Below are 16174 nucleotides of genomic sequence, written 5' to 3'. Positions count from 1 at the left end.
GTGGAGGTGGTGATTGAAAAGTGGGAAAAGTGTAGAATGTGTAAGAAAAGGTAATAATGATATATAGAAAAGTGGGAAAAGTGTAAGGAAAAGTGGGAAAAGTGTATAGAAAAGTGGGAAAGGTGTATGTCAAAAAACGGAAAGTGAACACATAAAAGGGAACGCCATAAATGAAAACTGGACACGTATTTAGAAATGGAGGGAGTAATATATAGCAAGTCAACAATACTTTTACCCATTCATTTAAGTGTGGCCCACTCTTTTCCAATTTCTTTTCTTTTACCTTTTTTTGGGGTGGATATGGGCTTAAAAATCTACTGATGACCAGCGGTTTATCATGCCTCGAAATGAATACGGAGTTCTCCTTAATACTCCGTACTAACTCGAAACGTTTCGCAGCTTTGTTAACCTAATCACGAAACGTTTGATTAGAAAATGAATTGGTTGGTAAGGTGAAGATTCCAATTTTCCTGACAAATGTGATGGATTGTAGTGTTTGTCTACTGTCTAGGTGTCTGGCCCGCCAAATTGTAACGAAGAATCCTTTAAAACGGTTTAAGATGATCTCCCGTTTTTAAGAATACCGAAACGTTTCTTCTTTTACGCTAATGCACTTCCGTGTCTGACGGAGATCTACCTCACCTGAATTGTTGCTCCTTCCTTGAAATTGTTGTCAGCTAGCTATACGCCTTTACATACATCGGCCGATCGGCCAAATGACTTTTTGCCTTATTTGGCTTTTGAATTACAGATAGTCCTTGCACGTATAAGTTGTACACCGAGTTTATATTTATTAAAGATTTGGTAACTTTTAATAAGTAATATTTACATATTTTGATTTAACTTTTACTCTGATATACAATATTTATTGTACAATGTCTTTAAATAAGAATTTGCGATGAATTAGTGGTGCATTTCTCACAATCAATCGTAGTCTATTAAGGGGTGTATCAAGTACTTTTTATTTATCTAATTTTCACTTATTTTTTATGATATTATCTAATCTGAATTTATTTAAATTGAACTTTGTTCTTGATTAATCCTTATTTTCCCTAAACTTATATTACCTGAACCTATATAAACTTACTTTTTCATGAAATAAGTATAAATTAAGATTAACATAACAACGGTCTATTTGTTTAAGGGCTAAACAAAACTAGCCAAAATATTAAATAATCTCGGACCCTAATTATGACCTTCACCTATCAACTTCGAGTCTCTAAGAGACTAAGACCCTAGCCCTCAAAATTTTATCTTTTATATATTCCGCATTGAGTGATTAGTGTTAGTTTGTAATTCTCTGTATCGACATAAGAAGTATCAGTTTATTAATTGAAATTGATTCCCCATTTTCGATCATCAATTGTTACTACTCGGGCACGTACCTATATGGCTATATATAAGTTTATAACTAATGAGAGCTTAGTACACTGAAGAAGGTGATAAAATTCATGACTCAACTCAATCATATGCATGTCGGTTTAATGGGCATTATGTTCACCTTAAACAAATACAACTTTTAGGTCCTAAGTTTCAAATCAATTCAAATAAGTTTTAATCAAATCTAAAGATACAATAAGTTTTAACCAGGTCAGATAAATCTACTCTCTTATGATGATCAATCTAATTAGATCCAATAAGTTTCAATTAGATGTAATACTTTTCAATAAGATCTAATAAGTTCAAATAAATAAAGGTCTAAAAACTAAAGAAAGTGTACCCTCAATTGTCCTCTCTATGATGATAAAATTGAACTAACTGAACTATAACTAGTTTTTGAACCCGTATAAAAAACGGGTAGTTATATAGTGGTTGTTTAGTCGTATTTTGAGTTCTACTTTTATGAGCTTGCATGTGATTTCAGTGAGAATTTATAATTTAAATAGAGGTAGAATTTGACGGTTGAAATAATCCATAAATTAAATTGTGAATTAATATTGAGTGTTAAAGGGGAGATGGAATGGAAGATATTAAATTAATAGATTAATGAATTGATGTTGTATGAGGAAGATGAAGTAGAAGAGGCGGTTGGCGTTGTTAAATATAGCAAATAACAAAAAAAGGTTGACAAAAAAAAAAAAACCAAATTGATGGTGTAAATAAGGGATGACATGTTTTTTTTTTTTGTTGTGGCCTTGTGGGGGATTGAACACGGGGTTTTCCCTACCAAGTTCAGCCTCAGTCACCACAAAACCAACATGCAATTGGTTGACATGTGTCATCTAATAACATGTGGTTTCGATATTAGTCTAAGACTTGTGGACTAACCAATGAAATGACTAAGATAAACTTACAAATACTCCCCCCGTTTCTTTTTGTTTGTTACGTATTCATTTTAGGTTGTTTCATGATGTTTGTTACATGGGAGAATCAATCATTTTTTAAACTTATTATACTGTTATTTTTTGTGCCAGCTTTTAAATTTCATTAGTCCAATTTTTTCAACTCATTAAATTTCTTTACAATTTCCCAAGTATGTTTAGTTAGTAATCTGTGTGCTTTTCCATTATTGGTTCATTTTAATAAATAAAATAATCTTATTGGTTGTTGTAATGATTAGTGGATTGGGGTTCACTTGGGTTTTTTTTTTCAATATTAATGATGGAATGTAAAACATTTAAAATATATGAAAAAGAAAAAATATCTTTATTATACGTTAATAAACGTGTAAAAGTTCAAACGTAACAAATAAAAAGAAACGGAGGGAGTAATTAACTAAGTGAAATTAATTATGTTTATTTGATTTGTAATTTTTGCTCCGTTGATTGATGAGTTGAATTTGGTGATCATTAACGACCGTATTTCCTAATAAAATGATCAATAACGACCTGAACTAAATAATAAATAATGGGAGTATTATTATTATAATTGTTTAATTCATACATACGAAAAGGAGAGTGTAGGTTCTATAAAAGGAGAACCATCTCCATTCTCCATTTCTCCTCATCCGACCAAACAAATCAACCAAACAGACCCAGATAATAATTAATCAAACAAAATCATGGAGGGTTCCAAGAGTTGTTGCCCACCTGGTGAAGCTAACAGGTAATATTCCAAGTATTTGATTTCTCTCTTTACAACCTTAATCCTTTCAGATGTCTTTATAGATGTTGTGTCACTTTTTATTAATGAACTAATTTTAGTTTCAAAAACATAAAATCTTTAAAAAAAATATATGGACTTTGTAATGCTTTTCAAATATATTTGATTAACTTAACTTATTATTCACTCGTATAACTAAACTCGATTGGGTGAGTTTTATTTTATTTTTACTGCACAATTATGAAACTAAATAGGTTAATTGAGGAAGTTTTAAAATCGCCCCGTGGAAATGAATTTCGTCACATCGAAAAGCGATTTTCATTCATACACTCACAATAAAATATACGAAGTATAAGATTGAGCACATAATCTGTATGTACACTCCTTATAAGGTGACAAGAAGTTAAAGAGATGTGCTAAAATCAATTTGTAGTGTTACTGGTTAGGAAGTACGTAGTATTAATTTAATTTCCCCCTAATTAACCCAATCCGTTCCGGTTTAAAAAAAAAAAAAAAAAAAAAACTCATAATATAATGTGTTTGTTTGTAACAGCAAAGCATGCTGCAAGTGCGGGCCAGGATGGACTTGTGTGATCAGGAAAATTGAAGAGGCTCTACCTGCTGATGCCAGGCCTTTCACCAACTGCTGCGATACCTGTGTCTGCATCACGTACGTACATTATTACTCTTCTTTCATACTTGGTATTATTAATTATAAAATTCTACTCCGTAATTAGGTGTAACCGTGTAAGGTATAGGTGTGAATGTGTACATTATATACGGACTATAAACTAGGGAATATATGTTAGAATTACGCAAGACATGACATACTCTTAACCATTTACTTTGTTAGATCAGGTCACGTGCGTGACATTTTAAAGTTATTTGACTACTATGTATTTTTTTTTTTAATATAACAGGCCGGAAATTTATCTCCGTAAAGTTATTACAGAATACATAATCAATAAATCTTGATATGCCAATTGTCTGTTGGTTCAGTGGTGATTGGAGCTGAACTTGGTAGAGAGGACCCGCATTTAATCCCCACTACAACAATTGGGAGGGGACTAGAACCTATCCACCAAAAACTCACTCCGAATCCGGATTAGCCATAAGGGTGAATCGGGTGTTAACACACTAAAAAAAATCTTGATGTGTTGTTAATTTGACCAAAATATTCGATATACGGAATACTATAATATGCTGATCGATTTGATTAAAATATTGAGTAATATGTTTTCCATTATTAAATTAATAATTTGACTAAACCATTATCAAAAATCATTTTTAGCAAATTATTATTATGTGGCTATTATTTCCATAATCTATAAACAAATTTTTTTCCAAATACATAAACATAAATATAAAAGGATGAAATAAAAATATAAAAACATAAAGTAGAGATTTTTGTAGGATTTATTTTTTTAGAAATAACATAGGAGTAAGCTAGATTAGAACGAGTTAATGTATTCTTATACGTATATCTTGAATAAAATCGTGCTCGTGAATACAAGCCAAAATCAATTGGAGCGACTATATAAACACATTCCAATTCATTATCAAAATCACAACAGATAATACAAAGACATCAAATATGTGATATTCCTTCAATATAGGACAATTGGACAAACAACCACAGTTATTAAGTTCACTGATAAAAGAAACATTGAAGACTATATCTAATTACATGCCTTAGCTTGCACCCAAGTGACCTGGCCATCATGTAGTGTATTTTATGTATGCCAGTTCCGTTGTTCTATGCACCTAATTAATCTATAAATAGTGAGCATTTTTATTAATTTATTTAACATAATTAAGCTTAAAGATTAGTCTAATTTCTTATTGAACCTTAATTAGAACATAAGTAACATGACTCCGTAATTAAATAGTGATATACGTAATCAAATAATTGCAGGGATGAAACAAAGAAAGTGGAGAGTGAAGGAGGATATTGTGTATGTGGAGAAGGGTATGCTTGTAGTTTCACAAAGACAGAAGGGCCTGATGCTGGGAAAGTGTTCTTTGAGTGTGGTAATGGTTGCAGGTGTGAGGTTTCTGCTTCTGGTAATGAGGTTATTGTCCTCAAGGATGCCTAATTATTCTGTAATCAAATAATTACCTCCCAATAATATGTATAATGCTACACGTACTATTGCTCATGTACTAGTACTAGTAGTTTACTCCATTAGTCCATATATATGGACTAATTAGCTAGCATTTTGGGAGCCACTGATGCACTTTTCAGTACGTAGTGTGTGTGTGCGCATGTGTTATTTCATCGAATAAGCACTGTAATGTTGATTGTAATGTTGGTGTAATATAATTTATAATGTTAATGTTGTTGTTGCTTGTTAATTAGTACTCATATATAAATTTATAATAGCTGGTGCAAACAACCCAATGCGAGTTACTAATTGAGTAATTTTCAATTAATGATGTAATTAAGAACATAATTTAATGCAAAGATGGACCTTATGTAAGATCACTACGCACGATGCATGCACACATTCAAAAAACTTGTACCATGATTGAATAACAAGCTAACATAGATTTGGGGAAACAATTGTATTCATTAACGAAGTACGTACGGAGTAGTAGAAAATACAAATACCTCCGTATTCGAGTACAAAGGGAGAATCGAAATTGATCAAGTACAGAGTATTACTACATGCACGTATACAAAAAGAGATGAGAGAGAAACATGAGAGGCCCAAGTTTTCTAGAGAGAGATGGAAAACCCTAATTTGGTCTAGCCCCCTCCCCAAGCTCAAATTGATTTCTGATTTTGGTTTTGCTCTGCAATTCTTTTCGTCTTCCTCCTTGTCCTCTGTTCTGAATGAGATTCCCCAGAAAATCTCTAGACCAAGCCTTAATAGGGGTAATTATGGCTTCTATGGTTGTGGGTTGGTGCCTCGCGCTCGTTTGTATCGAGGCAAGTTTTCACTTTTCCGATTTCCATCTTGGCTTCATCAGCAAGGCATCGATGATCCAAGGGTGGTGAGAGCTGCTGAGTCACTGGATCTTGGGTTTTACAACAGTAATGATGATTTTGGAGAGTTAGTTAAAGGATTTACTCCACTAACTCATACCCACCGTCCTATTTGGCCCAATGAGGGGTTTGTTTCAAATCTGGAAGTCGTAAGATCTCCCTTTTCCTCAAGCATCACCTCAGGGAAGTTTTTCTCTAAGCTTTTCTTTGCCTTTTCTTTTGCGTTCTGTCATTTATGGCTTGTTTTCGCATTTTTCAATGCATGCAAATTGTTGGTTTGTGTTTAGTTTTACTCTGGGTGATGATTACTCTTTTGGTGCAATTGCGTTGTGGGTTTCTAGATCCTTCTCAGTCTAAACTTTGTGATGTGTGTGTTAGCTGCTCAACCTTTGATCTTCCTAAGTCCTTACATTACTGCTATAAATACTAGCTTAGAACTTGCAGTTTGTGCACCTTCATTTCTAAAACCAGTCTTTTTCAAACTCCTGCTCCTTCTCTTAGTTGCTCCTATTCTAAGTGGTCTAAGTGTTCTCTGTTAGTCTTATTACTTGCTAGTCCCTTTGGTAAATTGCTTTTAATGTCAAACAATCCTGTTGTGCCTAGTTATGCCTCAATTCTTAAGAAGAACCCTTCTTCACTTTCCTATGAATCTAAACTTACCAGCCTACCTAGTAATTCAGGTTCTTCCAGCTTCTTCAGTCACCCCACCCATAACTCCTTTCTCTTGGGAGGTAGCAGTACTGATAATGATCCCAATTCCCCACCTAAGGACAGTTCACACAATCCTGCATCACATATTCCTAGTTCGAATAATGCCACCATCACTCTAGATGCCCCTAATCTTGATCATGAACAAATCCAGCTTATGGAAGCCACCTGTCTATTTGGGAAAGTTTGGGGGGAGTTTGTGCCTCAAGCTGCTGTCATTGCTAGAATGAAGAGAGACTGGAATTTCATGAGAGGAGAGGTGTCTTTCAGGTTCATAGGTAATGGGTGGTTTCTTATCAAATTCTCTAACCCCTTGGATAAGGATGAGGTGTGGGAGAATAGACCCCGGTTTGTTCAAGGGCTAAACTTTGTTCTTTTGCCTTAATTGGAGAGCCTCTTTCAAAGCTCAATTTAACTCCATCACTCATGTTGATCAATGGGTGAAAATTCCTTTTCTTCCCACTGAATACTGGAATTGGCACTACCTTAACCAGATTGCTAGTTGTGTTGGTCAGCCCATTAAGCTTGATAAATTCACCTCTGAAAATGCTGAAAAGGGTCAGTTTGCTAGGGTGTGCCTCAACCTTAACATCACCAAGCCTGTTCCTAAGTCCATTACTCTAAATTTTGGGTATGATATTCAGGAGTTTTTTCTCTCTTATGAAGGAGTCTGGGAAGTTTTCCCTCTCTGTGGTGACCCTAAACACTTTCTCAATGCATGTCCCAAAAATCCTCCACCTTGCCTTGAGCGGGTTGTTGCTCAATTTGATGAGGCCAAGCTTTTTGTGGGTGTGTCTGGTGAAGCCGAGGGTCAAGCTGCTCCTTCTGACTGGTTGGTTGTGGTTCTAAGGAGGAGAGCTAAACCTAGAACCATTCTGAGGAAAAACCAAGATAAACCTTACCATCAACCTAACTTTGCTCATGCTAGACCGGTGCCTTCTCCCAACCAAGGTTCTAGTGCTGGTTTACCTGTAATTCCTCTGGCTAATAGCTTCCAGGGTCTTCAGGACTTCCGGGTGTCTACTGGTGACACCATTACCCTGAATCCACTTGCTGTTCAACCCTTTGAGGATATCCTGCCTGATTTTGACCCTCTTGGGCTAGCTCCTCAAGGTGTCAATGATGTCCAGGGTGATCATGAGCTGGATATGGACCTAGAAGTCTATGATGGTGATGTCTTTGATGAGAATGATCCTGTGTTCTCGGATTGCACCCCCCCCCCCCATGGAAGCTGAGAATAGTAAGAGGAGGAAGAGAGATGATGGTGATCTCTCTCCTTCACCTTCTGCTGGTTGATCATGATAATTAAGTTACACTTGTTTTTTTGGATGGTGGTCTATTCTGGGAATCTTTTTGGCCATTTGTTACTGGTTGTTATGCCTTTAGGGATGAGTAGTTATATGCTTTACTATAAGTTATGTTTAATGAATGACTGCATGTTCTTTTCTTTCTCCTTTTGTAAACTTGTAGCTAGCAGTGTAGTAAGGCATGTAGCTACTGTAGTTTTAGTGCTTCTGAAGAAGCTGTCAAGTGTAACTATCTCTTATTTCAATGATAACTGGGTTTGTTTTACTGTTGATGCATGCTCAGGTTTATGCCTTTTAATTTGTTGTGTGCTTTGGACCCATAATATCTCTTATTGTATATTGTTGAACATATGTTGTGCCTGGTTCCGAGTTATGGTGTTCCTTTGGACCACTTCCTGGCTCCCAATCAAATGGTGGAACCTATTTGCTAGGATGCTCTTTGATTGGTGTCTTCTAGTTGTGTTCAAAGGGGACCTTTGGTCCATATCCTATGATGTTGTAAGAAAAAATCTTTGTTTCCTACCTGAGGATTTCTTAAATTTGTCTATTATTTACTGGATTGAGTTTAAACTTGTGCTTTGGACCCTCTCTCTTTTCCTTGCTCCGTATATAATGTGCTTACACTTGTTCTGTTGGCTAACCCAACCTTTCCTGCCCTTTTCTCTCAGTTGTATGGACATAATTATGCTATAAGGCAATTCTTGCAATCGTGGTTATGGTTTCTTGGCACTTCGAAGGTCATTACCTGGGGTGCTCCCATCTTAACTTTTGTTCCTGTTTCCTGGGAAACCAAATTTTTTAGGCATAAATGGCAACATGTATTTATTTCGGTTAATTTAATTCTTTTGGTCTTTGGGTTTGATTTTTGGAACCGGACTTTGATCCGCATGGAACTCTATGGGCTAAAGGCCTTTTGTCTTTTTATCCTTTGTTTATGAAAATCCTTACATGGAATATCCAAGGAGGTAAAAAACTCCAACCAATAGGTGACATTAAACACTATGTCACTACCTTAAACCTGATATCTTAATTGTTCTTGAGACAATGACTTCTAATACCACAAGCAAAAATGTAACCAAAGGCTTTCGTTTTCAAAAAAAAACTTAATAATTGACCCTATTAATCATAGTGGTTGTATATAGGTCTGTTGGAACAACAATTCTATACTAGTGCAAAACTATACTCTAGTTGATAGATGTGCGCACCTTAACGTTTTTTATAAACCAACCAACGAGCAAATTTTAGTCTCGGGTGCTTATTTCCCAGCCAAAAACATAGAAAAGTAACTCTTTTGGGGAACAATGTCCACCTTCTATGAGAACATACAATTACCTTGGGTCCTAGTAGGTGATTTTAATGAACTTTTACAACCTACGGATAAAATAGGGGGTAACCCAGTTGCTCTCAACCAATGTCAGAGACTCCCACGTCTTCTCACGCGTACAGACTCATCGGATGTAGCTTGTCTTCAACAAGATTTTTCCTGGAAATCGCAATCCCACCCCGGGTTATATCAACGACTAGATAGAACCATTGCGAGTAATAGCTTTTCTGATAGATTTCCCAATGCAACAGTTAAATACGGAACCTTCACTAGTTCAGATCATGCTCCAATGTTTTTTGACACAAATTCAGGGGCAATGCCGATAAATAGAATGTTTAGATTTCAAAACTCTTGGACCTTAGAAGAAGAACCAATCAAAATCATCAAAGCTAAATGGAACACTAATATTCAAGGGTCGAGGTTTTTTAGAATAAAATCAAAACTAGTAAGCATCAAAGATGATTTAAAAATATGGGCTAGGCACAAGTACACCTTTAAAACTACGCAACTTAGAACTAATGCGGATAAAATACAAGAACTTGAAGATAAGTTGATAGCCCAACTGTAACACCCCGACCTCTAATTACATTATTAAAGCATAATTAGCAGCGGAATTAACCTAATTGGTCGGGGCATTACCTGCCGTAACTCCCTCTTGGGAATTACAAGGCAGCCATCAATCATAAGCTATTAAATCCCAAAAGTTATTATAATAATTCCTTATATTATCGAAATAAAAATACATAACTTACTAAGAGTCTTTTAATTAAACTATTAAAACATTAAGCATAGACTAAGTGAATATTATTCAGGTGAAATTCCTCGCCACTACTCGTCTCCATCGTTCCCCGTAGCACCTAAAACAGAAAACAAAACGGTGAGCCGAAGACTCAGTAACGAACTATTCTAGCAACGTAAATTCATTTCAATTCATTTTATTTAATAACACAGGGAGAATAGAATAATGTAAAACATTTTATAAAGTCCTTTAATTAATTCATTCATAACTCTAGGATGCACATGCTAGTCGTGGCAAGTATGACATGGTGGAACGTCTTCCACGATGGACCGCTGTCCATAAACATGGGGCCTTGGCCCGAAAACATGAGAGCCTTGGCTCAATGGGCGGATGCCCCATGGGTACATGCATGACCGAGAATCGTAACCTGTGAACATATACTGCCAAACGAACTAGGAATTTCACTTTCATTTATCATGTTTCGTTTAATTTTACATTTTAGTCTTTTTACTTCAGTTGAAGTAACATAATTCCTTTGGATCATAAGATCAAACATTCTTTCTTTCACGGTTTCTTATAAACAGCATTTTATAAGAAATTCAATCAATCATTATAGCATTTGATAATCAATCATAAAATAAGGAATAATTCCATCAAATCATATTATAATAAATTATTCTATAAAATCATATTTCATTTCCCGCAATTCATAAAACATGTCAAAACATTCATTTAATAAATCAATCATACGTTGTAATTTCATAATCACATTTATAAGGGAATTGCGGGTACTAGCAATAGCCGTTACCTCTATTTGTGATTGGCTAGACCTTTTTCTGTAGCCTTGATTATCGTCCTTCCTGAGCTCCGAGGGTCGAGATCTTTATGGAAATAGGTATAACCAAGTTATTACTTGTTTTTAGTGATAATAATAAAAATAATAATAATAATAATAATAATAATAATAATAATAAAATAATAATAATAATAATAATAATAATAATAATTTAAGCACATTTACTTTTTGAAAAAGGCATAAGAGTATAGTGATTAGCTTTTAAATCTTACTAATACGTTAATTCTAGTAGTTCACTTTAAAAGTCAACTGTAAAATAAACCTAAGATATTTTTCAATGAAAAGCAAAGCCCACTATAATTTTAAAAGAAACATAAGCCCATTTACCAAAGTAAATATACAGAATACCTAAGTTTTAGGAGGGGTCTTACTATTTGCAACCCGAGAAGCAATTAACGAAGAGGGGAGCAGCTGATGTGTGATGGTCTGCGCAAGGGAGGGAGCTGACTTTTGGGCGACAATGGCACACCGGAAGGAGGTGCCGCTGGGGCTGATGGTCGAGCTTACGCGGAGGAGCGAGAGATGCAGGGGAGCGAAGCCGCGCGTAGGTAAACGGAGGAGCAGGAGGGAGGCGAGTACGAGCTACGGTGGTGGTGATAGATGAACAGGAGGTGATTGGGTGGTCAATGGTGGTGGTTTCCGGTGGAATTGGGCGGCAGTGGTGGGTAATGGTGGTGGTTCGAAGGTGAGAAATTACAGGGAAGGTGGGTAATTTTGATGGATTTTGAATGGTGAAAATTTCAATGGATGGTTAATCTGATTTGTGTTGCATTTGGGGATGAATTAACAGCTATTTATAGGAGCAATGGTGTTCTCTGGATGCAACAACTCAACAAGATTGTATTAACAAGTGTAAGAATTTGAGCAATGGAATTGGTGATTAAGATTAGCTACTCTAGTTTTAGGTACATAGGTTTGATGAATTAGCAAGAGAATTAATTATAGTAGAGACACATGGAAAGTCATGGGTTTGAGTTTCATTGAAATGGTGACACGGATGGAAGAGAAGAAAGGGGTTCAAGAACCTGGTTTTCCAATTCTGTGAATACATGAGGGCATTTTGGTAATTAGGAAATTTTCAGATTTTTATCCTTTTTGCTGAAAAATCAAATAATAAAAAAAATTAAAAAAAATTCCTTAATTAATCATAAAATCTAAAAATAATATTTATCATTAAGACATTTAAAATTTTCAAAATAAAATATTCATTAATAAGATTAAAGCTTAATTAAAAAGGCTAATTAAAATAATTAGCATAATTAATCAAGTTTAAAAAAATATGGGGTATTACACCCTCACCCCCTTAAAAAAAAAGTTTCGTCCTCGAAACTGGAGCTCAGTCGAACTTTCCATTCTTAGAAATCATACATGTCATATTTAATCGTTCTATTCGTTATGCAATTATTATAACACAATCATTCATATAACATAATAAAGATTCATACGTCTTATCGTTTCTAGACGAATAATTGGGGATATTTCGATCTCATTTGCGCTTCGACTTCCCATGTAGCTTCAGATGTCAAGTGATTGGCCCACAAGACTTTAACCATTGGAATTACTTTGCTTCTAAGTCGCTTTTCTCTTCGTTCAAGAATTTCAATTGGTTTTTCCTCATATGTAAGATCGTTACGCAATAACAAGGGTTCGTGCGTAATCACATGACTAGGATCAGGAACATATTTTCTTAACATCGACACGTGGAACACATTATGCACCTTTTCCAAGTCGGTCGGTAAAGCAAGCCGATACGCTACTTCACCTATCCTTTCCAATATCTCGTACGGCCCGATGTATCTTGGGCTCAATTTCCCAGATTGACCAAATCTCATTATTCCTTTTGTTGGTGAAATTTTCAAGAACACGTGATCTCCAACTTCAAATTCTAATGGTCTTCTTCGTTGGTCTGCATAACTCTTTTGCCTACTTTGTGCTGCTTTCATTCTCGATTGGATTAAACGAATCTTGTCAGTAGTTTCTTGAATCAATTCCGGTCCTACAACACGTGCTTCATCAATATCACTCCAACATAATGGCGTTCGACATTTTCTTCCATAAAGAGCTTCGTACGGTGCCATACCAATGGTGGCCTGATAACTGTTGTTGTACGAAAATTCAATCATCGGTAGGAACTTTTCCCAAGTTCCTTGAAAATCTAAAACACATGCTCTCAACATATCCTCAACAATTTGGTTAGTGCGTTCTGTTTGCCCATCAGTCGTTGGGTGAAATGCAGTACTGAAGTTGAGCTTTGTTCCAAGAGCTTTCTGCAATTCTTTCCAATAGGTGGATTGATATCTCGTATCACGATCAGAAATAATCGAACTAGGCACCCCATGCAATCGCACAATAGTACTCACATATAGTTCAGCCAGTTGATCTAAACTCGAATTGTTCTTTACTGCTAAGAAATGTGCTGACTTCGTTAATCGATCAACAATAACCCAAATAGCATTCATTCCTATGATAAAATCCATTGAAACTGAATCCCATTTCCATTCTGGCACATCCAGAGGTTGCAACAAACCTGCTGGTCTTTGATGCTCGATCTTGATTCTCTGACACGTCAAACATTTAGCCACATATTCTGCCACTTCTTGCTTCATGTTGCTCCACCAATACACTTGCCTTAAATCCTTATACATCTTATTTCCTCCAGGGTGAATCGAGTATGGTGAACTATGAGCTTCTTCTAAAATTCTCTTTTTCAACTTCTCATCATTAGGCACACATAATCTTCCCTGAAACCTTAACGTGCCATCTTCTTGAATGACAAAACCAGGTGACTTCCCGTTTTCCACTTCACTCCTTATTCTTTCTAATTGCAAGTCCTTACATTGTGCTTCCTTAATCTCATCAATCAAAGTTGGTTTCATTACCAACACATTCAAGCAAGCATCTCCTTTGATAAACTCAATTTCCATCTTTTGTAGATCATCTTGGGTGACTCGGGAGAAAGTTAGGATAGAATTTAAGTGAGACTTTCGACTTAATGCATCCGCAACGACGTTAGCCTTTCCGGGATGGTATTGAATATCAAGGTCATAATCTTTAAGAAGTTCTAACCACTTACGTTGTCTCATGTTGAGTTCTTTTTGGGTGAAAATGTACTTAAGACTCTTATGGTCGGTGAAAATTTGACACGAAACTCCATACAAATAATGTCTCCAAATTTTGAGGGCGAAAACAACAGCTGCAAGTTCGAGGTCATGGGTAGGGTAATTTTGTTCATGAACTTTGAGTTGGCGTGAAGCATAAGCTATAACTTTTCCGTTTTGCATTAAGACACATCCTAACCCATTTTTAGAAGCATCACTATAGATTACAAATCCGTCAGTTCCAGATGGAAGGGTAAGAATAGGGGCAGTGGTAAGACGTTTCTTAAGTTCTTGAAATGCACATTCACAATCATCATTCCACACAAATTTGGTATTCTTTCTAACTAATCGGGTTATGGGTAAGGCAACCTTAGAAAAATCTTGAACGAATCTTCGATAGTATCCAGCTAAACCCATAAAACTCCGTACTTCGGGTACATTAGTTGGTCTAGACCATTCCACAATTGCTTTTATTTTCTCAGGGTCAACAGATACACCTTTCTCAGAGATAATATGTCCCAAAAATGATATTTCCTTAAGCCAGAATTCACATTTTGACAACTTAGCATATAACTGGTTTTCAATCAACATATCTAACACTTTTCTCAGATGCTCCTCGTGTTCCTTATTACTCTTAGAATATACCAAAATATCATCAATGAAAACAACTACAAACTTATCAAGGTAAGGTTTAAAAATACGGTTCATCAAATCCATAAATACAGCGGGCGCATTGGTTAACCCAAAAGGCATCACAACAAACTCATAGTGACCATATCTAGTTCTAAAGGCTGTCTTTGGAATATCCTCAGGTTTAATTCGAAGTTGATGGTAACCTGACCTCAAATCAATCTTAGAAAACACCTTTGCACCTCGAAGTTGGTCAAACAAATCATCAATACGGGGTAGAGGATACTTATTCTTAATGGTAATCTTGTTTAACTCTCGATAATCTATGCATAACCTCATAGTTCCGTCCTTCTTCTTTACAAATAAGACAGGGGCTCCCCAAGGTGAAACACTAGGTCGAATATATCCTTTTTCAAGTAACTCATCTAATTGTTTCTTTAATTCTTGTAACTCAGTTGGTGCCATTCTATATGGTGCCTTGGAAATAGGGGTGGATCCTGGAATTAATTCAATGCTGAAATCTAATTCTCTTGGTGGGGGCATACTAGGTATTTCTTCTGGAAAAACATGTGGGTATTCACAAACAACAGGTATGTCAGTAATGGAAGGTACATGGGTATTTAGGTCAACCACACTACATAGGTAACCAGATAAACCACTCTCAATCATTTTACGTGCTCTCAAAGCATGGACAATTTGAATTGTTGGTTTTCTTACTAACTTATGGAATGAAACTCTATCTCCATCTGGCGTTCTAAGGGTCACACTTTGCCTTGAACAATTAAGGTTAGCTTCATACTTAGTCAACCAATTCATTCCCAAGATTACATCAAATTCAGATAGGTCGAAGACTACTAAGTCTGCTAGAAACTCTACTTTTTCTATTACAATGGGACAATCTCTATACATGGTTCTACATTTCACTATTTCTCCACTAGGAAGGGAAACACTCATAGCATGAAAGTCACAACATGGTTTCAAACTTAAACATTTAGCAAACAATGGTGAAATAAAGGAATGTGAAGCTCCAGAATCAAAAAGAACATGGGCAGGTAACGAATGGATAGAAAAGGTACCGGTGATAACATTATCATCCTCATCTGCTTCATCTTGTCTCATCACAAAAACTCTTCCAGTTGGCGGTGGTCGAGGTGGGTTGCGGTTTGAACCTGAGGCATGGTTGTTGTTACGACCATGATCGTTGTTAGTTGGAACTGGTCCTCTCATGGTTGACGTCACTTGATTTGGGCAATCTCTGACGTAATGATCATGACTTCCACATCGGTAACAAGCATTTGTGCCCACACGACATTCACTCTCAACATGACTCCTTTTTCCACATTTGGCACATCCTTGCGATCGATTGTTCCTTCCCTGAAATCCTTGTCCCCTATTATTTCCTTGATTACCATCATTCCTCCTTTGATTTCCCTGGTAACTTTGGTTGGGCTTCTTTGCTCCTCCTTGGCTTTGGTTATCAT

At 36.0% G+C, this 16174-nt stretch overlaps 1 protein-coding gene across 1 annotated transcript; it reads left to right on the top strand.

Annotated features, from left to right (window-relative positions):
* The first annotated feature begins 2884 nt into the window (after positions 1 to 2884).
* Positions 2885 to 5397, top strand: LOC110778232 (uncharacterized). The gene is made up of 3 exons (XM_021982805.2): positions 2885 to 3045; positions 3596 to 3712; positions 4958 to 5397. Exons 1-3 carry the CDS (start codon positions 3002 to 3004, stop codon positions 5136 to 5138), a joined length of 342 nt encoding a protein of 113 aa, XP_021838497.1. The 5' UTR covers positions 2885 to 3001; the 3' UTR covers positions 5139 to 5397.
* Positions 5398 to 16174: the final 10777 nt, after the last annotated feature.

This window comes from Spinacia oleracea, chromosome 3, assembly GCF_020520425.1.
Source record: "Spinacia oleracea cultivar Varoflay chromosome 3, BTI_SOV_V1, whole genome shotgun sequence".
In the NCBI taxonomy this organism is placed as follows: domain Eukaryota; kingdom Viridiplantae; phylum Streptophyta; class Magnoliopsida; order Caryophyllales; family Amaranthaceae; genus Spinacia; species Spinacia oleracea.
Note: the sequence above shows the minus strand (reverse complement) of the source record. Positions and strands in the feature narration are given on the sequence as shown.